At 43.2% G+C, this 27,808-nt stretch overlaps 6 protein-coding genes across 17 annotated transcripts in view; 4 read left to right on the top strand and 2 right to left on the bottom strand.

Moving 5' to 3' along the window:
• Plc21C (Phospholipase C at 21C) overlaps window positions 1-27,808 on the bottom strand; it is a 60,683-nt gene that overhangs the window by 19,411 nt on the left and 13,464 nt on the right. For all 11 annotated transcript variants that reach the window (XM_020956977.2, XM_020956983.2, XM_020956982.2 and 8 more), the window contains exons 2-3: window positions 20,717-21,160; window positions 9,622-9,768 (exon numbers count right to left, since the gene is read on the bottom strand). In XM_020956977.2, coding sequence (XP_020812636.2) covers window positions 9,622-9,768; window positions 20,717-20,809 — 240 coding nt within the window. In that variant the 5' untranslated portion in view covers window positions 20,810-21,160. The remainder of the gene's footprint in view (window positions 1-9,621; window positions 9,769-20,716; window positions 21,161-27,808) is intronic.
• LOC110187598 (uncharacterized) lies at window positions 130-3,921 on the top strand. The gene has a single exon (XM_086834874.1). The coding sequence runs from the start codon at window positions 1,508-1,510 to the stop codon at window positions 3,794-3,796; it is 2,289 nt and encodes a 762-aa protein (XP_086691000.1). The 5' UTR covers window positions 130-1,507; the 3' UTR covers window positions 3,797-3,921.
• Window positions 2,785-9,925, top strand: LOC110187594 (uncharacterized). 2 transcript variants are annotated; one of them, XM_020956987.2, is made up of 2 exons: window positions 2,785-5,606; window positions 9,450-9,925. In XM_020956987.2, exons 1-2 carry the CDS (start codon window positions 4,544-4,546, stop codon window positions 9,602-9,604), a joined length of 1,218 nt encoding a protein of 405 aa, XP_020812646.2. In that variant the 5' UTR covers window positions 2,785-4,543; the 3' UTR covers window positions 9,605-9,925. The 2 variants fall into 2 exon arrangements, with proteins under 2 accessions (XP_020812646.2, XP_086690999.1); XM_086834873.1 differs by lacking the exon at window positions 9,450-9,925 and having other exon boundaries at window positions 4,544-7,376.
• On the bottom strand, window positions 14,008-14,985 carry LOC110187600 (trypsin). The gene has a single exon (XM_020956992.2). It carries the CDS (start codon window positions 14,983-14,985, stop codon window positions 14,119-14,121), a length of 867 nt encoding a protein of 288 aa, XP_020812651.1. The 3' UTR covers window positions 14,008-14,118.
• On the top strand, window positions 16,382-17,311 carry LOC110187601 (lectizyme). Its single transcript, XM_020956993.2, has one exon. It carries the CDS (start codon window positions 16,382-16,384, stop codon window positions 17,213-17,215), a length of 834 nt encoding a protein of 277 aa, XP_020812652.1. The 3' UTR covers window positions 17,216-17,311.
• LOC110187602 (lectizyme) lies at window positions 17,566-20,190 on the top strand. The gene has a single exon (XM_020956994.2). The coding sequence runs from the start codon at window positions 19,334-19,336 to the stop codon at window positions 20,129-20,131; it is 798 nt and encodes a 265-aa protein (XP_020812653.1). The 5' UTR covers window positions 17,566-19,333; the 3' UTR covers window positions 20,132-20,190.

Raw genomic sequence — 27,808 nt, 5'->3', positions numbered from 1 at the left:
GGCATTAACTTTGTGGCTGGCCATGTCTTGGCATTCGCATTCAGCCAGCATAGGGGATTGGGACTGGAACTGGGTCTGAGACTGGGACTGGGGATGGAACTGGGGATGGAACTTGGGATGGAACTGGGTCTGGGGGTGTGGATGTGTTTCCTGTCTTCCTGCAGCGCTTCCGGCGATGGGACATTTGACAAACTGGACCTTATCCGAGGGAGCTTTGAAAGGACTATGATGGAGGCCAGGGAATGTTATCTTTTGTGCTCGCACAACGAATGCACAAGCTGCGAATAAATTCTCAGGCAGATGACTTTCAATGCTCTTAAATGTCTGAGCTCTGATATTTGAACCAAAAGCGTCTTATGGTCGAAACTAAAACCAATCAGACACTCGGAAAAAGAAATTTTACTTTTCAATTAATTGGATAAGAAATTTTAGATATGAAAAGATATAACTTCCAAACCTATTTCATAAATTTAATCATCTTTTAAGACTTATACTTTTGTTAATTAAATTAATAGCTATATTCCTTTTAGTGTATGCAAATCGATCCCTTAATAAGCTCTGGCTCTAAATCGCCTCTGATGATGGCCTGTCAGAGGCCAGGATGAGGACTACGGTCGACTAATTGAATGGCTCGTTGCTGGCTTCTGGCTCCTGGCTCATGGCTCCTCTGCGGGCCGTTATGGCATCGTTCCGGTAAGCGGTGATAAACGAGAACCCACCTATGAGGGGGGGAAGGTAAACGTTTATCTGCCAGCGTCATGATTTGCTTTTAACTAAAAACTAATTCCGGCAAATTTGTCCCTCTCTGAATAATGTAAATGGCTCTGCCGCTGTTCTCTGTGCGTCCGGATTTTTGGCTCTGGCACCGTGGGAAGTTGGAAGCGTAAAGCGGAAATGACTACGGTGATTATCTTAATTGCTTCTCACGCTTCGCGCTTGGAACTCACGCGCAGGACTCCTGAACCTCCACTTTGCCACTTGGTTGTTTGGAAGGGAAAACAGAGAGAGAGAGAGCTCTGTCCTGGAGCACCCGCTAATCCTTTCGGCTGTGCTCGAAATTTGAATTTTAAGAACGCTCATTATGTGCCAGAGGAGGAAGGAAGGCTGGGGTTAATTTTAGACAGCCCCAATTCCACTCCACACCGGAGCAGTTATTGATTTTGAAAGGTGCTAATATAGATATACAATTTATGATAGAATTTTAAGGCACCAATCGTTTTACTTTTGGCTTATGAGTCAGTCATAACATTATTTTCAAACCAGAGATTCACATGTGTCTTTCAGATTTTCCAAAAGTTTTCAAAATTCTAAGTGAAATTCTTCAACCGCAGGCTCAGCATTATATGTTGAGACTCTAGTTCAACGAACGGTTCATTTAGTATTAGAAATCAGATATCTTTTTATCTTTTAAAGATATTTTTTTAAATTGGACACAAATTTTTTAAAATACAAATAAAAATAACGGTTAAAAGTTGTATCTCGAGACCCCAAGACCGTTTCAAGGAAGATGAGTACCCGCCGCAAGAGCCGCCAGGAGCCACCTTGTGCCTCCCGTCCGGAGGTGAACTGCGAGAATCAATCCCCTTCCGCAATTTCCATTGCCGGAGACATCTGTCTCCTAAGCCCCTATGGAGTGATGCGCCAGCGAAACTGCAAGCCAGGCGCATTTTGTCTCAGAGAGTCTTATCCCAGCATCCGTCCACCGGTGTCCAGGTGCAGCCATAACCAGACTATGAGCTGGCTAAATAAGTCCCTGGAGGATGCCGGCTGCTTCGATCCCCATCGCCAGGACGATGCCCTCAAGATCTGGCAGGGAATTTCGCACAACAACACACTTAATTACTATGGCATTGAGAATATCATCCAAGCACCCGAGGCTAAGATCTTCAATAAGACTTTGAAGAGAAGTCTGAAGCATTCTATCATTGCTAAGCGTGTGCCGCGGCGGAAAGTTCCTCGTCCGTCACTATCCCCACCCATGAAGCCTCCGCAGCCAGCTCCATTTTGTCAACCGTACATCCTTAATCTCCCGGCCCTGCAAGCAGAGCTCCAGAGGATGCCCACTGTGAAGCAAAAGCTGAGACCTAACAACGCCTTCAGTGCTTTGTACTGCAAAACACCTACGGATCCCGAAGATCCACTGGGCGTGAAGAAAGCCAGGTCCCAGGCCAGGGTGAAGGTGTCACTGGGGAAAGCCCTGGGCATGAAAAAACCAGGAAAGCCACCGAAGCAACAGGTCCGACACAAGTACTGGTACTGCTCCCCGAAATGTAGCGGAACTGAGACCAAGTGCACGGACTACGAGTGGGCCAAATACAAGCTTGATTCCCGGCCCTACGACGAGGCATTCCAGAGGTGGTTTATGGAGCAGACTGACGTTCAGGCGGATCTGGAGCCGCAGGACTATGAAGAGCTCTACAACCGTTTCGAGGCCTGCTTCGAGATCAAACCCGAGCCGGATCCTGAATGCATGGTTATGGCCGAGTGCTGTATGAAAATGCACATGACAGAAGGAGGATCAGCTTGCGATGGTGCTGGTGGAGACGGTATTGGTGGAAGAGGTGGAGAGGGTCAGGGCCGTAGAGATGATAGTACGGCTGGTAGATCTACCCTCAGAGACCAGGATCAAGACGGAGATAGGAATATCGGCAAGGATAATGACAAATCCAAGAACAGGGAAAAAGACACGGGCAAGGACAAAAATAAAGACAAGGACAAAGATAAAGACCAGGACAAGGATAAAGACAAGGACAATGACAATGCCAAAGACACAGACAAGGATAACGACAAGGACAAGGATAAAGACAAGGGCAAGGATAAAGACAAGGACAAGGATAAAGACAAGGACAAGGACAAGAATACGGGCAAGGACAAAATGAGGGACAAAATGGGCAAAAATAAAGACAAGGGCAAGGATAAAGACACGGAAATCTGGGACAAAGAATATAAGGATAAGGACAAGGGCAAGGGCAAGGGCAAGGGAAAGAACAAGGAAAATGAAAAATCATATTGGGATGACGATGATGACAAAGACAAGAATGCGGGCCGGGGCAAGGGCAAGAAAAAGAGCACAGACAAGACTTATTGGGAAGACAGTGATGCGACCGAGGAAAGATGGAGCAAGAAGTTCAAAAAGGAAGAGCAAGAACATACAAAAGATGAAATCAAGTCTGGCAAGAAAACCAAGTTGGCCAAGGATCTTGGAATAATCGATGACCTTCCTTATGAGCACTTCCCGAACATGTCCCCTCGGCAGTCAGTGGTAATCAAAGAACCGCCTAAAAAGGAAGAAGAACCCATAAAAGAAAACACCGTCAGTTCGACATATAAGCCCAAAGAAAAGAAAACCCCGACCAAGTCAAAAAAGTCTTCTGTCAGCGAGAAAAAACAAGATCCGGCACCGCAGTGTCCACCTTGTCCTCCCCTGGGCTGTCCGTGCGGCATCTGCAATTTCTTATATGGGGAGCAGGTGGAGGACAAGCCATTCATGAAGGTTCTGCTGCGCGAACAGAAGGAGCGCGAGTTGAGGGAATATCTCCGAATCATTCGGAATCGCCAGTACTTCGAGTGTGGTGGCTCCACGTGCAGGGCACCGCTGCACCGTGTGGATCCCATCACCTGCGACAACGGCTTCTGCCTCAATCCCAAGCTGACCGAACATTGCGACTGCCTGGGTGCCCTGCAACGCCTGCAGCAGGTCCTCGAAAAGCGTCGCCATCAGATTGTCAACAAGGAGTTGATCTCCGATCTCCGAAAGCAAGTGGCCCGCCGGTTGTGTGAGTGCATCGAGACCTGACCTCGGAACCGAGAAGTGTTTGGCTGTGACCGTGGTATTTTAACCTGTGTACCAGTGAACAAGTTCGGTGTCTTTTTTTTCTAAACAAAATTTTACAATGAATATGAAACGATTTTTTTTAAAAAGGGTTGCGTTTTTTAATTTGGGAAATATAGGGTAATATCTAATTACTTTTATGATATAAAAAACTTTCCCTTTAGTGTGCCTATCGGATCTTTTGCATCCTGTATGATCTATGGCTTTATTCTATGTTTCAGACATATGATAAAATAGGTTAGGTTTTTAGTTCTGTATCTTTTCATTAGTTATTCGACTTGGTAACAACTTGGAATGTATATCAACAGGAAGAGTATATTAAAAACATATATAATGTTATCGTTATGTTTCCGTTGCTGCTAAATGAATAGGACCAAAATACCAAAAAATCATTTGTACATTGAATACAATTTATAAACATTATACATATTTATACTTTCAGTATTATGTATATTTTTAATTGTTCTGAATTAACTGTTATGATATCCAAGTAAGCCTTGAATCGAAAGCCATTTATCCTAACCTTTTAAGGTAACCTTACCTTAGTATTTTCTCACGTTTTAAACGAACAACATCTAAATTTTAAATCGAGCATGTTCCTGTTGGTTCTCACCTATTAATTCATAACATTTAAAAATCTTATAAATAAGTACGTGTTGGACCCGAATCGGTTGACATTAAACCAGAGAAAGAAAGAAATATCACACAATAATGGGCAAACCAGTATCGCAACGCCGGCAATCGATGAGATTCGTGAGCGGTCAGGGGCCCAAGAGCGAGCCAGAGCCACAGTCACAGCCCGATAATGAGCCCGAGGCGGAGCCGCCTTGCCAGGAGCTCGATCCTGTGAACACATACCAGGAGGAACCGCTACCCATGCGCAAGTGGATGCGGTGGCAGAACTGCAAAACCTTCGAGCTGACAAACACTGCAGAGACTTATCCCAGCATCCGGCCACCGATTAATACTTGCACACCCGGGAAGAGTCTGACATACATTGACGATTCCATGGAGGTCAACCAGTGCGGCCGGATGTTCCAGATGGGCAAGGATGACGTGCTGGCCGTATGGAACCAGAGTCCGCGCAAAGACACCCTCGCCTGGTACGGCATCGGTGAGCAGAGTGCGTCCTACAACGATGCCGTGGCCAAGAGCCTACAGGCGGCCAGCCAGAAGGCCAAGAAGCCGAAGAAGTCCCGCATTCGTCCTGAGCAGAAGCTAAAAGTTAAGGAGCCGCTTGGGCCATATGTCTTGGACCGGGTGTGCCTGAAGGCCAAGCTAGATAAGATGCCCAATGTACGGCGCCAGTTGAAAGCCAACAATGCTTTGTCCTGGCTGCACTGCCCGGAGCCCGTGGATCCCGATCATCCGTTCGAGGATCAATCCGCCTTCCCAAAGACCAGCATTCAGTTGGCGCCAGCGAAGCGATCGAAGTCTCCGAGGCCCCCAAAACGTGGCCTGCGCCGTAAGAACTGGTACTGCCCCCACAAGGCGGCAGGTGGAGAAGACGAGGAGAACAAGTGCATCACGTACGAGAGAGCCATGAAGGCTACCCTCCCAGCCGTCCAAGCAGAAACGGCCGCCCAGGAGCCGGACAAGGAGCCAGAGCCCAGGAACTATGATGAGCTGTACAAGTCCCTAGAGAGCTGCTTCGTCCAGAACCCCAATGGGTTCAATGATATTTGCGAGACATACGAGCAGTGCTGCAAGGATCCCGAAGATCAGACCATTCAGGGGTGCAACGAGTTCCTGCCGGAAACTGCCGGAGAAAGTGGTAAGTTGGGCGACAAGAACGCCGACACGGACAATGTTAGGATGGGGAAAATATATGAGGGGAGGAGAGAGGGCCGTAAGAAATGTGATGTCGTAATAAATGCCAAAGGAAAGGGTAACGAAGATGGTGCAGGAGATGGCAAAGGAGAAGGTAGAGGACTTGCCAAAAGAGAAAGTAAAGGAAAAGGTAAAGGAGTTGGCCAAGGAGATGGTAAAGGGGATAGAGGTGGCAAAGATGGCATAGAGCGCGGCAAAGGGGATGTCAAGGGAGATGAAAAAGGAAATAGCAAGGGAGGCGACGGCAAAGGAGCCGGCAAAGGAGACGGCAAAGGAGACAGCAAAGGAGACGGTAAAGGAGATGACCAAGGTGATGGAAGAGTAGGCGGTAAAGCAGGTGGCAAAGCAGATGGAGAAGGCGGCAAAGAAGATGGCCAAGGAGATGTGAAAGGAGATGGCAAAGGAGCCAGTAGAGGTGATGGCAAAGGGGGCGGTAAAGAAGATGGTAAGGGAGATGCCAAAATAAATGCTAAAAATGTTAAGGGAGATGGCAAAGCAGGTGGTAAAAATAAAGTCAAAGGAGATGGCAAAGCAGGTGGTAAAAGAGAAAGCAAAGAAGATGACAAAGTAGGTGGTAAAAGAGAAATCAAAGGAGATGGCAAAGCAGGTGGTAAAAGAGAAAGCAAAGAAGATGGCAAAGTAGGTGGCAAGAGAGCAAGCAAAGGAGATGGCAAAGCAGTTGGTAAAAGAGAAATCAAAAGAGATGGCAAAGTAGGTGGTAAAAGAGCAAGCAAAGGAGATGACAAAGCAGTTGGTAAAAGCAAAATCAAGAGAGATGGCAAAGCAGGTGGTAAGAGAAAAAGCAAAGTAGATGGCAAAGCAGAAGGTAAAAGAGAAAGCAAAGGAGATGGCAAATTAGGTGGTAAAAGAGAAAGCAAAGGAGATCACCAAAAACGTCACAAAGGAAATAACTTCAGAAAATCCCATAGATATAGTGATAATGAAGACTATGGCCGACCTGATAAAAAGAAGAGAAAAAGCATATATCGGCACGAACGCCCCACAAACGAAGAGTCGCTTCCGGAAGAGCAAGAGAATGAGGAGGCACCCATCCCCACGAAACCCATAGCCATTGGACAAGGCAGCAATGCCGGCGGTGATACTGGTGGAAATACAAAAAAATATATTGGCAAAAAGAGGAACAAAAAGCAGATAGATTTTAAGACAGTTGACAAGGTGAAAAGGGACAAGGGATGTCCGTGCGAGATCTGCTGCCAGGTGACAAGGGTTAAGGACAGCCCCCTGATCATGGAGATGCGCCGGCGGAATAAGATGCTTGAGCGACGTGGCTATCTCCGCCAGATGCGGCATCGCCAGTTTATGGAGTGCAAGGCGCCGGGAGACCGACATGCTCCACAACACAAGTGCGACGTCGTCGAGTCCGACACGCGGTTCTGCTGCAATTCCCAGCTGCAAACCCACTTGGGCAGGATTCAGGCCATTCAGCAGCTGCAGGGAGCTCTGCAGCAGGGTAACCGATGCGAATACGAGTACATTTCCAAAAATCTGGACTCTGTGCTGTCACGACTCTGCAGCCACCTGACCAGGAGTTCGCCCTGCGGATGACCCATCCCGATCGGCGCACCACCACCACCACCACCACCATTCCCACAGTGTGCGCTTGCAATATGTATTTCATGAGTTCAAGTCCTCATTCATATACAGAGATTCCCATTTTTGTATTTTAATAAATCGGATCGCTTTTCTGCCCAAACGGACTTCTACTCATTTAATCCAAGGCACACAGGCGGGGCTGGTGGCTGGTGGCTGGTCGGGATCTCTTCTGCTCCTTCCTCGTGGCTTCCAGTTAATCACACATATTCCCTTTGCCTCTGCTCCGTTCTGTGGGTGTCTTTTTTTTTTTTTGCGGCCAACGCCCACGCACTCTGTGCATTTAATTAATGCTACGATTTCGCTTTTAAGGTCCTTGCAACATTAATTTTTTCCCCAGTTTCTGTTTTGTGGCAGAAAGTTCTCTCTTTACTCTTTCCTCTTGAAATTAATAGTCAAGGTTTTTTTAGGATTTTGTTGCAGAATAAGACCTTTTAATTAGACTTTTTTTTTAATGATTTAAATTACTATTTCCGTTCTATCTTAGATATTCTATGAAATTTAAAACAACTGTTGAACTTGTTTAATAATTATACACGAACTTTGTTCTATTTCCTAATCATACAAATTCGATTTTAGCCTTCTTCAAAGCCCTCTGATAACTCAGATTTATTAACCCTTTTCAAATTATGTATCAACTCTGTCATTTAAAGGGTGTTATGCATTCGTTAACCCATGTTTTTGCTGCTCAAACACATTTCTTTTTTTTTAATTTCCCAACATTTCCCGCGGCTTGCTTGCCTCGGGCAAACTGAAAGGAAAACAAAACTCATTTGGCTTTGGCCTTGGGCCTGTCGCTTTTCGCCTCTCGCGGCAAACAACTGCAACTATTATCGGGCAATGGGCGGTGGGCGTGGCCCCGGGACAAGGAGCATGATTTATACAGTGAACAAAAAAACACGGCACTCCCCGCAAAAAAATAAAGAGAAGAGGGCAAGTTAACGTAGAGGAAATGACGCCCAAGGATTTCCCCATCAGAATAATTGCCGTAATGACTGGAAGCCCAAAAAAAAGGAGAGAAAAAATGGCATTTATGGAACTTTAATTTGATAATGCAACGAAGGGAGGGTTTTGGATTTAGATTTGGGTTAAGCTTCGACTTTTGCTTTCTTTTTTTTCGGAGTTTCAGCTAAAGGTTCGAATGACTTTCTGCTCGAAGGAGCTTACATAAAACGCACAAAAGCCTTGTCATCGCCAAGATAAATGTATAAACTTCAGCCACGAACAGTGTATGTGTGTGTGTGAGGAGATAGTAGCTCCATGAAAAGAAAGAAAATTGTGTAAAACCGGAAAATGCGTGCCGCAGAGCCACTGTGGAAAACTGTTGCCATCACAATGGGGACACTGATTCCTATTTCAAGTCAGACCTCAACTCCCACTCCAACTTTAACTTCGATTTCGATTCTGGAACCAAGCACGTGACTTGGTTACCTGTGCTGCTACCTGTACTACCTGTTTTCCTGAAAAAAATCTCTGTTCAGTCCCCATCGTAATTGCCTTTCAATTGCTGCAGGGCGCCAATGGAAAATTCGTTTATGGAAAGACCCGTCGCACCATTTCTGTGTTCACTAAATAGTTTTTCCCCCAAAATTTGTGTTTAGATAAACAAAAAGTTTATATATCTCACAGAAAGAGCAAACATATACAGGGAAGAAGCTACATATATAGAAAACTGTTTAAGGGGGTATATAATTTATGTCAGACATTTAGTTACTATGCCATAACTTTTTAAAGCATTTTTAAGTGTCTTTTGAATAGTAATTAACTGTAACAAGCCTTCTTATTCAATACTACATAGTTCCCATTGTCTTTAAAATCGTTGGAAAATGAATTTAGGATTCCATGTGCTCTAATTCGAGAAATAATTAATTAAAAAAGCAAACCACCTGATGCCGGGAATTAATTATAAGACTTAAACGCTCTCGCTAGGGCCTCGGGCTTTGGGCTAACATGTGTGTTTGTATTTCTGCGAGTGTCGGTTGCATGCTCCTCCTGGCCTAAGGGAAAAACTTATTACATCCGCTGGCGGAACACACACCCACACACCCACAGAAAACCCACAAAACACACTCAAACAGACACACCACCTCACACACTCACTTCCATTTCCATTCATGCGATGTGCGTGTTAAAACCAGACAAATATTTCTTTATTTCCCCGCAATTCAATTCACAGAAAGCTGCTGCTGCCTCGAGAAGTGCAACTGTGTGAGGAGCAAGGGTGGCAGATCCCCCAAGGTGGAGGAACAACAGCAGGAGCAGGAGCAGGAGCAGGCGCAGGAGGAGACCACCAAAGATGATGGGAGTATGAAGCCTATAGACATTGAGTAAATATCGCGTATACGCACCTTGGGCCGCTTGGCATACTGTCCCGTTCGTACATCGCGTATGGTGGCTATATCAAGGATGTCCAACTCATTGTTCTGGTCGATCCAGTAGAGGAAGAAGCCCTTGGCATCCACGCGCATCGTAACCGGCGTTCCAGTGCCCGAGTCCTGCAATCAAGAAAGAATAGATGACAACAGTGAGGAAATGTGAGAACCAAGGCATGGAAACAGGAATTAATTGATTGCACATTTTATTATTGGTGGTAATCAAAGAGCATTCTCCACACCGATTCGGGTCCAATAAATTGAAACACTTCGACTTGTATTTCCCGGGTTTATTGAACTCCCAAAAAGGCGAATTTTACTCAGCCACAAAGTGCTGCATTCTGTCCCTGTTATTTCTGCTTATTATTTAAGTCAAATTAAATACGCCTCCGCCGGCGGCCATAAATGTTTAATATTTCCCGGCATTCCCATTCATAAAGGAAAAGGCAAAGATTCTGTGCCAGCCAGATGTGCTCTCCCCCTGCTCCCCTTCGTATCCCAGGGAAATTGAAATATTTTTTATTTCTTAAATATGTATGCAAATAAGTAAGCAGCAAAATCTGGCGGCCAGCGAACAAGATGTCTCGGCCAAATTCGCCTCTTATTTTTTCTGGGAAGCAAGTCGACTCGACTCTTCCGTTAAATGGCGCGGCCCAAATGAATGTTTATCCAAACTCATTTGGAAGAAGGGGTTTTAGGAGAAAGAGTACGAGGAGGAGGGTCTCCTCCATCTGGACAGAAAATGGGAACGTAAAAGCCAACGCAATGGCAAGGCAATGTGCAGTGTGTGAGGGTGTGCAACAAAGTGTGGGAAAGTGTAGGAAAGTGCGCGGAATGGTCACGCCAGTTTTCCTCTAAGGAATGGCAACAATGTTCGCCTGAATGTTCTCTCCAGTCTGGCATAAAGTACTCTCGAGACATCTAAAATATGCATTGACTTTCTTATTATATTTGTTCTTTTATATGGCAAGGAAGTGCAACTATCTAAAGGTCTAACAAAGTCAACTGAATAAATGGCGGATTTAAAGTAGAATCTGTTGGTGACACTTTTGGGGGTTGGAGGTACTTCTTAAACCTATCCCATATGTTTCTAGTTGCAATCAAAATCTTAATCGATAAATGAATAAAACCAAAATAAACCTTAAGTCGCTTTAAAGAAACCTAACTTATCCATTAAGAAGACAAACAAGTTCTTGATAGTTATTAAATCTCATAGCCCAAAACATTATATCCACATGGATTATAATTGATTCTTAAGTTAACTAGAAGTACCAGACCGATGGTGCTCATTAACAAACATTTATTTTAATAGCACCCCTGTTATTATACAAAATATATATCCCTCTTGAATCTGCAATCAGTGTTTGCTTACTAAATCCAACCCTTTGGCCAGCGTTTCCTCACTTTAATGAAATGAAATTCTAACAAATATATTGCTTACTCATCGAGATGGTAATTTGAACTCGGCTGTGGGGCTTTTGAACCCCCAGAACACCTATATATATTTCGCGCTCATCGAATTTCCCGACCCCGACCTCGACTCTGACTCTGGCGCGAAGGAGTCCCACTCCAATTAGTGGGTGGAATTTGGAATTCCTTGACCCCGGCACTGGGCCCATTAAGATTAGGGAGAATGGCCGTTGTTATGGCCAGAAATTGATGAGCACTGAAAGACTCGTTACGAGCATATTTAATTCGCGCAGCCACAAGTTCATTATCCCTTCGGGTCGCCTCGGCTTTTGGGTAGTCAGGGATTGGGATTAAGGATGGATTGGGGAACTGCGGACTGGGATTGGGTTTAATGAACCCGCTAGGTGCCAAAGTGGCCTGCCTGGCATACACTTTCACAGCGAACCCCTTTCGCCCATCGAATGCTTTTCGCTTAATAATTGAAATTGAAAACATCCCACTCTCGGTGCCCCGCATCCCTCTGGATATTCAATTAGGCGCATATTTTCTGGGGATTTTCAGCTGAGAGAATCCCGAGAAGAAGCTAGCTCCAACGCTAATTGGAACGAAACCCGCAGCAATCCCCACTCGACTCGTCTTGTCCTGGGTTTTGCCTGCTCTCCTGTTTGTCTAATTACTGGCAACTAAGTGAGTAGAGCTGGCGGAAAGTTCGTTAATTCAATTTCAATATGCAAAATTCAGTGGAAATCCAATAAGTTTGGAAATTGTGTGCAAATTTCAGTTTTCGCTTCGTGACTGCTTCAAACTGACTGCCACTTGACACGCTCCTTAAATATTTACAGCGACCGCTTGCATGCGTTTCTGTATCCCTGTCTGGTAGGTGTATCTGTATCTGTATCTGTTAGATAGTCCCTCTCCCAGTATCCCTATCCGTATATGTGTCTGTAGCTTAGGATAAGAGCGATTACATGCATAATTCAATTGGTGTAACAGTTGGATCAGCCTCCCCGCATGTCGGTCTGCCGCCATTGAAATCGCTTAAGGGAGACCGCACGGTGAGCAGCAGGAAAAGGGATAACTGCCAGCCAGCTACAGATACATTTACAGAGCAGATGTGCCGCAAATAAAGACACTGAGAGAAAAGCTTTAGCTTATATATCAATTCAAATCGAATATAATAAAGAATCAGTCTGAAAACGAAGCTAAATCATGCCTTTTAATAACAATGAACTTGTAAAATTCACCAAACGCGTGCTGGAAGCTAAAATTAAACAATTGCTGATAATAATCTTAAAGTCGCAAGTGGAAAATATATCGCAGGTTAATCAGTTTTATATTTACTGACCTCAGTATAAGGTTGAACGCACTCAAAACCTTTCTAAATTACGTTCTGAGGGAACTGCGGAGATCGTATACGATTTTAAATAAAATAACATCTAATTGACTGAAAATATGTTACTTTAAATCCTTAATACAATTACTGTTAAATATCTCTACTCTGAAAACTCTTCAGTGTGAATTCCCATTTAGAGACACACATATAACATATCCACAGTCATGGTGAACATCTGTTGGTGACGATTGTCACACGCCATTCACCATTCGCCATTCGCCTGTCAATCATGCTTAGAGACCGAGTTCTGAAAGGGCTGGCAGGCATTCAGGAGGAGGAGAACAAGGAGGAGTACATGTAGCTACTGGGACCAGGCGAAAGTGCTCCAGTGCATTCGGGGAGGAGACGAAACTCCGCCATGGATATGCAAATGGTGCCAGGGACCACTCAGCAGCAGCAGCAGCAGCAGCGAGCAGCTCGTTTCCTTCTCCCCCTAGAGAGTGGCATTGGGTGTGTGTGCGTAGCCTTAAACCAAACTATCGAAATGAGTTTAAACAGCTGTTGGCTGAAACTACATGCAAATTATATCATAAAATATGTAGCTGCTGCGTTGCTGTGTGCTCCAAGAGTTAGTAAGAGTCTCTCCACCTTCCGCCTTACCTGGCACAACTTTTCCCAGCTCTCTAGAACTTGGTCCATGCCTCTGCCTCTGCCTCAAGGAAGGAGCCGCTTGAGATGAACTAAAGTCAACTTCTCGTCAGGCTCTGTCGCCAGAATTCGCCATGGGAGGCCACCTCAAAGCTCAGGGATGAAGATTGACGGGGGAGAACGTGGAACCAGCTGGAGACTTTTGGCCATATGTCAGCATCAGTTTCTTGGTTTACTCTTCACTCACTTTACCCTGTTGCACTTCCTCAAAAGTCATTATCATTTTTATGACCTAAACTAATTATTTACGTTTCACTCTTAATAAATTTCCCAAAAAATTTGCGATTTGTTTAAACTAATTAAGCTTGAATGACTTCTTAAACTGTTAACATACTTTCCACTTATCTGTCCACTTAGCAATAGCTATCTACTCCTTAGATTCTGACAATCGAAATCACAATCCATAAGTGTGCTGACTTGGACTTTGATTGGTTTTAGGCAACAATAAAAATAATTATTAAATCACAAACAAGTAATACAAATAATACGACTAAAATATTAGAAAGTCTTTAAATGAATCAGAAAGGGAAGAGTCGTAAGTGGTTTCAGGGATAAACCTAAGGATAAATCTAAGACACTTAGCAAACAAAATCAAAGAAGTATCTCCAACAATCTAGCTAAAAGTTAAAACTTACTGATACAACATTTCAAAGAGTAGAATTTCTAAGATTTTCTAAAATTGATTTCTTCGAAACAAAACTATTAGATATTAGAATAATCCACTTAAAATCCAACTAATACCCTCAACCTTCAGCCACCACCTGCCTCTGGTATGCCTGCCTCTGCTGCACTTACTCAGCACTTACACTGACTCTATCGTATATCAACTATCCCTAGCTGATCGGCAATCGTAAATAGTAGTTCGATTTCAGGCAATCAGCCGTCCACTTATCGGGCAATAAAACAAGCTATTCGATTCGCAGTTAACGAGCTCCGTGATTAGATACGGAAACCCGCGGTGTTTACTTTAATGCACTACAAGAGTATTACGCAAAGATCTCCTTCGACTCCTCCGTCCGTGTTCAGTTCAACTGATAATAGGCGCCAATCACCTGGTAAATCCAGCCCACGTAGGCCGGAACCGAGGTGTAGACCGTGGGCCGGCTGGCAAAGCCACAGGGCATGTAGCTCCAGGAGCCCAGACCCACCAACTCCGCTGGTCCAGTGATGGGCCAATGGATGAGCGGGGTGCCTCCATCTCCGTAGCAGGTCTTCACCTGCGAGCAGACTTGCTGCTTTGTGAGAGGAGCGTCCGTCGGCAGCAGCTCTTTGCAGGCAGTGCTATTCAGAAGCGGAGCAAAGGCATACTTCAGCTCCTTGGAGTACTCATCGGCATCCGCGTCCGTGAGACCCCATCCGTAGACGGCGGCCGTTTTCCCGCTGTAGTCATCCTCGATGTCGGGCAGGGCGATGGCCTGGACACGGGCAGAGTACTCGAAGCTCTCGGAAACGTGCAGCAAGGCGATGTTGTCACTGCCGGCGGCACCGTTAAAACCACGATGCGTGGAGGCAAAGTCCACATATCGCACCTGGGCGGCAGTCACATTGCTTCTGTTCACAATGCCCGCGTAGATGGGGGTTCCCAGGACGTCACCATCGTTGAACTTGCGTAGCTCATCGACACAATGGGCCGCCGTCAGGATCCATCGCTTGGCAATGATGCAGCCACCGCACAGGTGAGTGTAGGTGGCCTTGGTCAGCGACAAGGAGACCAGGTAGGGCACATTGTCCACTCCCTGGACATCATAGCCATCGATGATCAGCGGCTGAATCTCCACGGGTACTTGTTCCAGACTCTTGAGCGTTAGGTGCTGGATGTGCGGCAGCTGGGCGGGATTAGCTCCGGCCAAAGCCAACAGCATGGACAGCAGAATCAGTGGCGATAGCATTATTGCTCCGATATACACGTTACTGATACGACTGAGAAATACTAAAGGTCTAAACTCGGGACCAACAAGCAATGAGACTTTTATAGAAAAAAGAGCTAAAAGCTTTCGTGTTATCAGGAGAAGAGAGAATGTCCCTTGTGGTCAAGAAATAAGTCAAAGAACTAGTTCGGTTATTTGTTTAAATTGGTAACAACCGAACTCAGTTAATACTGGTTTTAATATGACTCATTTGCAGTTCTTAAGTAGTTACTTCTTTCCCTTATTCTCAGATATCCAATCCCTAGCGTAGAATGGATATCGATGCATCTAAATATGATCAATATTTGATGCCTAAATTTATTTTAGTTAATTTTTATATGAACATAATATAATCGCACATCTCATTAGGGTTGTACAACTAGGAAATCCCAGTTCATTGACTTTTACACCTGGGAACCCAACTACTTCCTTAAGTTTTATGACATATTAAATCATTCTCAAGGGTGTTACTAAAAACTCTGCTCAGCAATGCGTCATAGTTCTTATGAAATCTATTATACCTAGTACATAAACTTTAACTTAGAGGTTTCTTAGAGATAAAAAACAATGAATAAATAATTAACATAAAACCCTAGAGAAGTCCATTCAATATTTATTTAAACAATATCCTGCCAGGACAAGTACTAACCTCGTTGCCTTCACAAATCCAGCAATAAAGTGACCCACATAATGCCCTTTAAATTGCAGGAAAAGCATGGTTAAATTCAAAATTAAATGTTAACTTGAACTAATGCGTGCCCCTGGCAGAGTAGATCCCATTCCGCGTCGTGTGTTGTGCCATATAAAACATGCAATTACCCAGCGAAGAGGAGGAGGAGGAGGATGAGGAGGAGCAGGATGCTCACTGCACATCCATGCACATAATGGCCAAGCTCCATTCCCTCCGAATGGCATTAGGAGCACCACATGCTCCCTTGTTCGTTTGCTGTTCCTTTGCTTGGAAAATGTTTACGCAAACGTGCGGTCACTTCAGGGAGGGATCCCTCTACTCCCACTCCACTCCCGCCGTGAAATCCACTTTTAATTGGCTTAGTCCGTGAGGGGTCAGTATTTTTAGCATCCTTTGAGACCCTACAAGGGGCGACCTTGCCGTGTCAACACCTCAGTTAACAAATTACGCACGCGGAAAATGGAAAGCGGAAAGCAACGGGCGTGGAGCGAAAAGCCGAGGGCTTTTCCCACTCAAGGGCAAGTCGAAGCTGAAAAAAACCTCCTATTCTTATCGCTGCCCCGATCCGTATCGATTCAAACGAAATTAACTAATCGCCATAAATCTATCTGCTAATCTCGTCTGAAAGTTGAGTATAAAAATCAACTCCGATCGAGGAAGTAGTAGCATTATTTTAAATTCTGCACAATGAAGCTGATCACCGTAACTCTCATCGTCGCCCTTGTGGCCGTCGCCCAGGGCTCCAAGCTCACCGACAAGCTGTCCAAGATCGTGCCCAGCTTTGCCACCGGCTTCGTGATCAACGGCACCGAGGCTGATCCCCACTCTGCTCCCTACATCGTCTCGCTGGCCACCAATCCCGCCAAGCACTCGCACATCTGCGGTGGCACCATCATTGACAAGAACTGGATTTTGACTGCCGCCCACTGCATCAGCAATCCGGTGAACATGAGCGCCATCGCTGGTCTGCATGTCCGCGCCGAGGTCGACGAGCTCACCCAGCAGCGCATCATCGATTTCGGCCGTGTCCACGAGAAGTACACTGGTGGCGTCGGACCCTACGATATCGCTATTCTCCACGTCAGCGAGTCCTTCATCTTCAACGAGTGGGTGTCGCCCGCCACTCTGCCCAGCCGCGAGGAGGTCCATGAAGGAGAGACCCATCTGTACGGATGGGGACAGCCCAAGTCGTACATTCTGACCGCCTCCAAGACCCTGCAGACCGTGACCACCGATATTGTCAACTATGATGAGTGCAAGGATGCCCTGCCCGAGGACGCTCCCCTGGAGCCCTCCAACATCTGCTCCGCCTCCCAGCAGCAGAGCAAGAGCGCCTGCAACGGTGACTCTGGCGGCCCCCTGGTCGTTGAGTACGATGATGCTCCCTCTGAGGTGATTGGCGTCGTGTCCTGGGGCTACATTCCCTGCGGCCTGGCCCAGATGCCCTCCGTCTACACCCGTGTCTCCGCCTATATCGACTGGATCTCTGAGATCAAGTCCGCCTACTACAAGCTCTTCTAAGGGAAGACTCACGTGGGTTATGTGATATAGAAAAGGATCGGGATCACTTTGGATCTGAAAATATGATCGATTGTTGAATAAATGCATCCGACTAAAGTTCTGGGTTTATTTTTTTGATAATGAGTTCGAGTGTTTATAGAGGGAGCGAACTGAAGAAATGCCTTTAGCCCTATATATGTATTATTCATTTACATACAGGCCACAGCACTCGCTCCTTGTGCTAAATTATAAAGTTATTCTGCATGAATAATACCCATTAAATAAATATTATTCTATAGTATTTTGAATCCCTCAACTTGCTATCAGCTTAACTTCTTTGAAAGTTAATTTTAGGAAAGTAAATAAGAATAAAAAGAATTTATGACCTTAAGTAAATAATTTCAGAAATTTTTCCCTCTAGAAAAATACAGTCATTGATACTTGGACAACATGACAAAGCATTATGCTGACCAAAGATTATAACTGATATGGAATAGATTAGAAACTATTCTCTAAATGTTTAAAAACTTTACATACAGTGTCTAAAATAATTGTGTAATTTTTATTATTATCACAATAAAGTTATAACATGTTTCCCAAAGATAACTCAAACCTATAATCCCCTGACTAGACATAATTAATACCTTATATGTACATTAACACCTTCCCCGATCCCTGGTGAAATAATTGCAAACAACGAAAGACCAGTCCAATCTTTGTTTGTCATTCCATCAAGGTTGACTTTACAATTTATGATGTCTGATTATCCCCGAATCGATTGCTAATCGACGCTGGATTAAGGCCCGTCCAGTCCACAGTTTGTCTCATGATTTACAACCTTGCTATAATAAGCTCTGGAAAAGCCCAGAGTTTTGGAGGCGTGTGCCATTGATACAGATACAGGAGCTGTGAGTCTGGAAATTCATGCACTCAACCAATCAAAGCGATCGAGTGAAGTCTCGTTATCGGCGAGATAAGAAAACCAACTAAAGCTCTCGGAAAAAAGCTACACTCTTATACTGTCCAAATGTTGCTACCAAAATGGTTTGGCCATAATGTTTATATACAGATATGACACTATCATTCACTTATATTTAATGATATTTTCAAAGCTACAGAGTATTTTGAGAAGTAAAACTAATTTTGAAATTATTTTTCAATATACTGGTGAACGGAATTAAATTCCCAAGACTATATTCCTTGTCCTTATTGTGTTTACTAAAGATCTTCTTTAAAAGTATGAAACATTCTATAGGCAAATAGTCGTGTCTTAAGTTCTCTGGCATGAAACAAACCCACTTGAGAAATCTTAATAGGATATTTTCCTTATTCATTAAGTTCAAGACTTTAAATTGATTTTCTAGAAACAATTTCTAATTAAAATCATTTTTATCAATGGTTAGAATTGACAAGTATTTTATTAAATTCAACAATTTCACAAGCGTTTAAAGCTGCTCATTTTACGTAAATAGCACAAAGAAATGACCAATCGGACAAAAAAAAAACCTTGATAAGATTTATGTTAGGACTTTGATGATTTTATCTGTTTTACCCCTGGGTAAAGCTCCGTGAATTCACTTTTTGGGATATAAATCTTAATTATATATCTACCTCCATCTAGTTCATTCACACCTTAGCTATCTAATCTAATTGCTACTAGTTTTCAAATGGCAAATTATCTATCTATTAGAGAATTTACTATTGTTTTATGGCCACCATTGACGTCCAATCGACCATATAAATCGCAACGACTAAGGGTAGTAGAGTAACTAGAGATAAGCCTGTAAGACTCTTAAAAAAACTAGGCCAGATGCCTGACTAGGATCCAGGCCAAGAGCTAGACAGATGGGCTCCGGGAGTAGCCTGGCCCAAGTGGATGCCTTAAGTGGATGCAGGCGCTGGACGATAATAGAATTAATCAGTCAAAGGCGCCACTCCAGGACAAAGCCAATTATATGCCGGGTCAGGATCGTAAATCTCTTGACCAACGACCTGATAGCGATAACACCGATCTTGGAGTGCCAGTGTTCGGGCCAAGATTGGCCGATAGCCGATGGACGATGGACGATTGCCGATTGGCGATGTATATAAGACCCAACGGTTTCTAGAAGTGAAACAAACTCAACAGTGATCGCAAACATGAGGCAATTCGTGGTTCTACTGGCACTGGCTCTGGCCAGTGTGGCTTCTGGCAACCTGATTGGCAAACCGGGATTCCCCGAAGGACGCATCATCAATGGCTACGAGGCCCAGCCGGGTGAGGCGCCCTACATCGTGTCCCTGGAGACCTCGTCGCACTTCTGCGCAGGAAGCCTGATACGCAGCGATATCATTTTGACTGCCGCCCATTGTCTGACTTATAAGGAGGCCACAGCCGTCGTCGGACTCTTTAGCCGCTCCAGCAAGGAGAACACCCAGAGTAGGGTGTACAAACAGTCACAGACCATTGTTCACGAGAAGTACGGAGGCGGCGTCGGTCCCTACGACATCGGTCTGATCAAGCTGGACAAGCCTTTCGATCTCAATGTGGTGGCCCGTGACGGCAGCAACCCAGTGGGTGTGATTAGCCTTCCTTCCTTGAACTACAACGCCGCTGGTCCCGGCACTCTCTACGGCTGGGGACGGGACAACTCTGGATATTTGCCCAACACTCTAAATAAGCTGGATCTGAACATCATTGAATATGATCAATGCAAGGCAGAGTTGCCTGCCAGTGCACCTGTGGCCGAATCGAATGTGTGCTCCTTCACAGCCAAAACAGCCGACGGAGCCTGCAATGGAGACAGTGGCGGTCCCCTGGTAAGAAATGATGGCAGGGGGGTTGAGCAAGTAGGCATCGTCTCCTGGGGTTACACTCCCTGTGCCACCACCCAGTATCCATCTGTGTACACCAGGATTTCATCTTACTTGGAGTGGATCGAGGAGAACACGAAGTAATGAGCCATATTCCAAATTTCTATATACTCACTAAATAAACGAACATTCTGTACTCAAAAGCTGCTGTTTGATTTTCCGAATAGGTTGGGGTCTTTAAAGATCAAAGAGAACTTTATGGCAAGTCGAAATGTGCTTACAAATCGATGACAACACATATGATATCATGCTACAGTTTAATCAGCAAGGTCATATTTTATATAAAGTATGCACAATCTAGCCAAGGTAGCGAAGATTTCACAGTGGATTTTCAATGATTTAAGGCTAAGACTTCCAGACTTGAATTGATTATTTGTTATTTAGTTCAGTAAACGCGTCATTAAAAATGATTTAACTACAAAGTAGGTTGTAAATGAACATTAATAAAGAGACAAGAGAAGAGAAAGTTTTAAGCAAGTAACCATTAGCCACTTGAGACACTGCCTAATACATTCAAAGCCTTATCTCCTTCCAGCTTTAATTCAAGACTTTAATAATACTGTAGATCAGATGTAATTATTGAGTTAATCAATATTGAATTTCCATTGAACAGTAACACTTTAAGCTTTGTTCCCCATAAAATATCTTTTAAATTTAAATAGTACTCACATCGTCCCAGCGAATGAACTTGTCGCCGTCCTGCAGAGCTTGGGGCACCTCCACGCTGGCGGTGGAAATGTATGTTCCTCCGGCGCTCATCATCCTGACTGCGTTGTGGAATCGACTTCAATTTATGAGTGTCCTTTGCTTAACTCTCTGCTGTGTTGGTGTGGTGCGTCGTTGGCACCCTAGTTGCTTATTTTCTGGTTGTATTCTGGCTTCCGTTTAGCCGCTGCTCGGCACTTCCGTGGTCGCCTGTGTAACTGTCGCAGAATTTCCCCGGTTGCATACAAATGACGCCATGGCCCTGGTCCAGGTCCCTGGTTGGTCCTCGTCCTGGACGTGTTTTGGCCACAATTAGTGTGCCGTTGTTTTGCACTCGCGTCCAAACCTTTCCGACTGCATTCTGCGGCCTGATTAAAATTCCGGCCTCGTGTTGCTCCTTGCGGCTTTCTGAAATTGTATTGAAAGAGACCAAACATTTTTGGGGTTAACAAAGAAATATTGTTTCTGTGGTTAGCTGGAGAGATTCGAATTGGGACGATCAACTATAAGATTATACGAAATATATTGCTTTATCCTAAGCTTTAATATAAACCAATGGTTAGTTTTAAAATAACAAATTGTAAAGGAGCTCTTAGTATTATAATTTATATATATCTGTTAACATTTTCTCCAAACAATTTAAAGCGAGTCCATGAAGTGGACACGAATGCGATGCGCAACTTGATTAGTGATTCCCCAATAGAGTCTGTTGCCTTTTGTTTCCTACGAAAAGGTCAGGCACTGGAAATGCTCTCCGGGTCTCTGGGTTCAGGTTCGGGTCAGAGATCCCGTGACAGGCTTCCATTCAGCCAGCAAAGTCCCCATTCATCGGGAGCAACTCATTCAGCTCATTCAGTGCTGTCTGGATGACTGTCCGGCATTGTTTGACCATTGTGTTTTTGTTCGGTTTCTGGGCCCTTTGGGGGCTTTGTGTTCCGACTGCACTTCATTAATGCAGGGAAACCATTTTTCGGTTCGCTAATTTGGCGCACAAACATTTTCGGTTTTCAATTAGCTGACAGCAGGCAGCTCTTGACCCTGGCATCATCGAGTGCTTTAAATAGACTTCCGGCATAGAGTAGAGACAACCTCAAATAAGTGGCAATTTTGAGAAGTGAGATACATAAATATTACCCAAATAAAAACTTGGCATTTTCATCATCGAAAGAGCCACTTGACAGAGTGCTGTTTTAGTAAGTTTCCAGTGCGGTTTTGTGCACTCGAATGAACTGAAGCGAGTTGCCTTCTTATGATCCTAATTTCAGCATAATCCACTTAAAGCAACTGGGATGACAGCTTATCCAGAGAAAGAGAGTGAAAGTGGAAGCGGCACACGTGACTGCGGGCCTAATACTTTCGTAATTTCTTCTGGCCTTGTCATAACCAATTTCAGGAACACCGAAACTAAAACTGAAACAGAATCTGAATCTGAATCAGAAGCAGTAACTGAAATAGAAAAGGAAGCGAGCAACCAATGAAAACGTTAGCAAAACTTTTGGCCATAGTCTGCAGGCAGCCACAGGCCAGCAAGACCACACAAAAGTACACTGGAGAAAATAATAACTGGGACAATGATAATATTCAATACTTCTTGGGAGAAAAACAACATATTTTCCGAGAGTAACTGTAAAGAACAGCGCACATTTTAAGGATAAAAGGAAAATAGTGCGAATAAAAACACTGATTTGGTATGATAAAAGATATTTGGAGCAAATAAAAACTCCAACCTACAAAAATCCAAATATATTTTATCATAAAAAATAAAACAACAGGAATTTATAACGTATAGATTTTTCCCAGTGTTTTCCCTTGTACTCGCACATGTGTGTCGAAAGTTTTTCGCGTATAAAGGAAGTCATTTGTTTGTATTTGTTGCTCTGGCAAATAGAATTGAATTTGTGAATTTATTTTGCCGTTTTCCCTGCCATTTTCTGTTTGAAATTGAGTTTATACATCATAAATTTGCAGTCAGCCAAAGGGGAAGTAATTAAGCATTTTCATTCTGTTTGTTTTCCGAGTGCTTTTCTACTCTGTGTGTGTGTGTGAGCGGCAAATGGATTTCGACTCGATTCGATTCGATTCGATATCGAAAATTGTTATCGTAAGTGGAATGAAAAATGCGAGAGATGCCTGCCCCGATTTTCCCCATTTCCATGCTCTGCTCCCTTCATAGCTTCTCCTTTGCTTTTCCTACTCGTCTCGCTTCAGTTTTACTTTTTCTTTTTGCTTGCAAATCGTTTTAAGTGTTTTATGGCAAACGGGCAAAAAATTTATTGCAGGCAATTTGCAGATGTACCCACGAGTGGGTGGACAAGGTGGGTGGCTGTGGGTCGGGCATTGGTGATTGGAGAGCGTTTGGGTACCGAGGATACGCAACGGAAATCACAGCGGCAACACACAGATTTCCAGTGACTTTTCCTCCATCTCCTAGCTCCTTTGCTCTTTCTAAAAAACAGAGATAGAGATGAAGACCGAGAGCGAGAGAGGTCATGAATCATGCATGCGACACAAACAGAACAAAACGCTTTGCTACAGCTCCCAGTTCCTGCTCGTGCTCCTGGTCCTGGTCCTGGTCCTGCCCCTACTCCTGCTGCTACTCCCTCTCCTCGGCTTCAGTTTTCCACAGCTCCATCTGGTGGGAAAGCGGCATAAATCAAAGCCCAAGTCAAAATATGTTTTCCTTTGCCAGTTCACATCCAAAGGCTAAATGTTGATATATACGAACGCATCGCGAAGCACTTGTTATTGGCTTGTTTATGGCGGACTTTCAGTTGATCTGCTCTAAATTTACGAGAACTAAGTACTAGTTTATAGAAATAAAAATAAAAAATATATGATAAAAAGGGAAATTGAACTAAGAATTCAATGCGTAGTTAATTTTTTAGTTACTTTAAGTTGGAATTTTACATTTCTACATTATTAATTTAGCAGAAATTGTCAATTTCTAAATAAAATAATTTTCTCAAATACAAACAATTCAAGTAAAATGAAATGAAATGGTTGCGGAGCGTTGTTGTATCTTAGTTTTAAACGTCCTGTTTTATGTGTTTAAATGGTCCGTAACTTTTTTGAAATTAATTTAAAAAGTACAAAGTAAATCGGTGGTCTTCGTCCTTTGTGCCTCCTGGGAGTAGGTCTGGCTTTTAAGTACCTGCACCTAAGTGTCCACTTAGTTCAGGGACAACTTTTCCAAATGAATTGGAAGGCCGCCTCCTTCTGCTCACGCTCCCGCTCCCGTCCATCGCTAGCCTCCTTCCGTTTCCGGGAAAAATGCGGAAGTTGCTTGTCAAACGGCAATCTTCTCCAGCACACTCTCGCGCGCGCACACACACACACACACACACACACCAACAAGATAATCAAATCAAGGCGCCAGCTATTTGGTTAATGTGCATGACAGCATCAGCAACAAAAGGGGGCCAAGAAAAACGAGGAAAAATGCGGGAAAAAAGCAGTGAAAATGTTTAAAAGTGAAGCACAGGTGAGAGCCGAAAGATAAGAAGAGTGCTGAGGCAAAGGAGGCCGTCGCCAATCTGGCCGACAGGTTGAAGAAAAATCCCTGGTGTTGCCTGCTTTTAGGAGCGACAGTTTTCCTCACTCTCTTTCTGATTTTTCCTGCGCGTAAATTGCAGCGACAGCCTGTGGCGTTGTGTGTATGTGTATGTGAGCCGACTATAATTTCATTTGTGGTACATAAAACTTTGTCAGGCTTCATCTCTTTCTCTCCCTCTCTCTCTCTCTCTCTTTGGACCAAGACGAACCGAAGGCCGGTCGAGGAGGGAATCACATTAAACTAATTGCTTTAGCTTGTCATTGCCGTTGTTTCCATTGTTTTTGCCAATGTTGCTGCGATGCTGCTGCTCCTGCTGTCGAGGGTTTGATTGTTAGTGCTTTTAGGCGGCGCAAATTATATTTGCTTGTATGCCAAAATGGTTTTCCCTTCGCATTTGGCAGCTATTAAAAATTTAAAAGCCACCACGCAGCATATTCACTTTATGTCCTTAGGAATGCCAAAGAAATAAAAACCAACAGCATGAGCATGTACTTATCGAAATTATTTTCAAGTACCTTAAAAATTTCGTTTTTAGTTTTATGAAAATCGGAATACTATATAATTGCTAAATGTAGAGGATAAGTAATAATCTTTCAACAGTAAGTAGCTGTGACCAGTTTTTAACTATGATCAGTAATTACCTATGAGCAGCAAGTAACTCTGAACAGTAAGTAACTCTGAACAGTAAGTATCTATGACAAGTAAGTATGTATGATCAGTTACTAACTTTGAACACTAATAAACAATGACTTGCAACTTTGGAGCACAACACATTTCTGAGACTTGGCCGGCAGAAGACACTTCGTTCCGGGGATGCTAGAACAAGTTGGAAATCATATGATATGAAGATAAGCTATGAACAGTAAGTATCTATAACCAGTAATTAACTCTGAACAGTAAGTATTTATGACCAGTAATTACCTATGATCAGTAATATCAATGAACGTTAAGTAACTCTGATCAGTAAGCATCTATGAGCAGCAAGTAACTCTGAACAGTAAGTATCTATGACCAGTAAGTATCTATGACCAGTAAGTATCTATGACGAGTAAGTATGTAAGATCAGTTACTAACTTTGAACACTAATAAACAATGACTTGCAACTTTGGAGCACAACACATTTCTGAGACTTGGCCGGCAGAAGACACTTCGTTCCGGGGATGCTAGAACAAGTTGGAAATCATATGATATGAAGATAAGCTATGAACAGTAAGTATCTATAACCAGTAATTAACTCTGAACAGTAAGTATTTATGACCAGTAATTACCTATGATCAGCAAGTATCAATGAACGATAAGTAACTCTGATCAGTAAGTATCTATGAGCAGCAAGTAACTCTGAACAGTAAGTATCTATGACCACTAAGTATCTATGACAAGTAAGTATGTAAGATCAATTACTAACTTTGAACACTTATAAACAATGACTTGCAACTTTGGAGCACAACACATTTCTGCGACTTGGCCGGCAGAAGACACTTCGTTCCGGGGATGCTAGAACAAGTTGGAAATCATATGATATGAAGATAAGCTATGAACAGTAAGTATCTATAACCAGTAATTAACTCTGAACAGTAAGTATTTATGACCAGTAATTACCTATGATCAGCAAGTATCAATGAACGATAAGTAACTCGATCAGTAAGTATCTATGAGCAGCAAGTAACTCTGAACAGTAAGTATCTATGACCACTAAGTATCTATGACAAGTAAGTATGTAAGATCAGTTACCAACTTTGAACACTAATAAACAATGACTTGCAACTTTGGAGCACAACACATTTCTGATACTCGGCCGGCTGAAGTCACTTCGTTCCGGAGATGTTAGAACGAGTTGGGAATCATATGATATGAAGATAAGCTATGAACAGTAAGTATCTATGACCAGTAATTAACTCTAAACAGTAAGTATTTATGACCAGTAAATAACTATGATCAGCAAGTATCAATGAAAGATAAGTAACTCTGATCAGTAAGTATCTATGAGCAGCAATTAACTCTGAACAGTAAGTATCTATGACCAGTAAGTAAGTATGATCAGTTACTAACTTTGAACACAAATAAACAATGACTTGCAACTTTGGAGCACAACACATTTCTGAGACTTGGCCGGCAGAAGACTCTTCGTTCCGGGGATGTTTAAACCAGTTGAGAATCATATGCACACGTTTGCAAAACTTATTTTCGGAATCAAGAGCAAGCAATTTGAATGGAACTTTGGATTTATTCTTTTATATAATTTTACTAGTGTATAAGAAGGAGCATAGCGAATCGGCAAACTATATATTTACATATATATAGCTGCTTCGGGAACGATCGGAAAATATTGTAAATTATAACTGCCAGTTTTCAACAGATTTTTATCCAGTTTACTAGATAGCCTATATATGCTAATCTAGAATTTTGAGAAAAATTGTATGAAAATCGGACTACTATATTATATAGCTTCCATACAAACAATAGTTAAAAATAGAAGAAAATGCAAAATGGTGAATGTAAAACTGTAAATATAAAATGTAAATGTGAATGAAATTATAGCACACATTACTTTATTATTTTTAAACATAAATATATAAAATCTGCAAGGGTTTACAAACTTCTTTTAGCTTTCTTTCTTGTTATTAGATATTGTAAAAAATTTAAGGTAAACTAAATTACTTAAAAAAATTGCACTAAGCTTTCTGGTAACCCTTGAGAATCCGAAAACAACAAATATGTACAAAGTTAGCAAGCAAAATAAAAAATGGAAATCTTAACATCAAATATTAAATGAGGATGCTGGCCCCTCAGGTCACTCCCTGGAAGATGATTTACCTTTGCTACTTATACTTTGCTCTCTTCAAATTCATTTTCCCTTTTTCCTTACCGGTTTATTTATTTATTTATTTTTTTTTTTTTTGAAAATTCAATTTTAATTTGTATTTTTTGAATGGAAAAACTCCATGAATGGAAATAAATGATTTGTGTTGCGCTGCGGCTTCGATTTGCCTGGGAAATTGCTTTGGCAATCAATGCAGAATTTCTTGGCCGAGTTTTCCTTTATTTTGCTACCATGTTTTTCCAGTTTTTCATGTTTTTTTCGGTTTTTTCTTTTTTGCTGCGCATAAAAATTCATCATATTTGGGGGACGAGAGTCCTGAATCCTGGAGGAGTGGGAGACGGGTGCAAGTCAACAACTTGCCGGCCCTTGGGCTCTCGCTCTACACCCTCGCTCATATCGGTAGCATAAAGTACACAAATAAATAAAAATATAAAAAGCCTGGGAGGGCGCGGCGATGGGGACATCGAGGGGGTGTGGTTAAGCAAAAGAAAAACAAAATTAAGTTCAATGACACCCCAAAACAACAGCTCTCGGCCGTAAATTCAAGTTCCGAGTTGTTTCTGGTTGTTTCTTGCTCCACGTTTTCACGGGGAACCTCCATCAACGTCAACTTGAGTTTTCCCCGGGATCCTTCATCCCGCACATCCCCCCCGGCCACCTCGAGGAAAAAGGAATTGGGCGC

This window comes from Drosophila serrata, unplaced genomic scaffold (assembly GCF_035046125.1).
Source record: "Drosophila serrata isolate PLE 108 unplaced genomic scaffold, ASM3504612v1 contig_275, whole genome shotgun sequence".
Lineage (NCBI taxonomy): Eukaryota > Metazoa > Arthropoda > Insecta > Diptera > Drosophilidae > Drosophila > Drosophila serrata.
The sequence above is the reverse complement of the archived record's forward strand: the minus strand, read 5'-3'. Positions and strand labels throughout refer to the sequence as shown.

What these genes read in the sequence shown, in the direction of transcription:
- LOC110187594 (XM_086834873.1), top strand. Translation starts at nt 4,544, where the DNA reads ATGGGCAAACCAGTATCGCAACGCCGGCAATCGATGAGATTCGTGAGC.
- LOC110187600 (XM_020956992.2), bottom strand. Translation starts at nt 14,985, where the DNA reads ATGCTATCGCCACTGATTCTGCTGTCCATGCTGTTGGCTTTGGCCGGA.
- LOC110187598 (XM_086834874.1), top strand. Translation starts at nt 1,508, where the DNA reads ATGAGTACCCGCCGCAAGAGCCGCCAGGAGCCACCTTGTGCCTCCCGT.
- LOC110187601 (XM_020956993.2), top strand. Translation starts at nt 16,382, where the DNA reads ATGAAGCTGATCACCGTAACTCTCATCGTCGCCCTTGTGGCCGTCGCC.
- LOC110187602 (XM_020956994.2), top strand. Translation starts at nt 19,334, where the DNA reads ATGAGGCAATTCGTGGTTCTACTGGCACTGGCTCTGGCCAGTGTGGCT.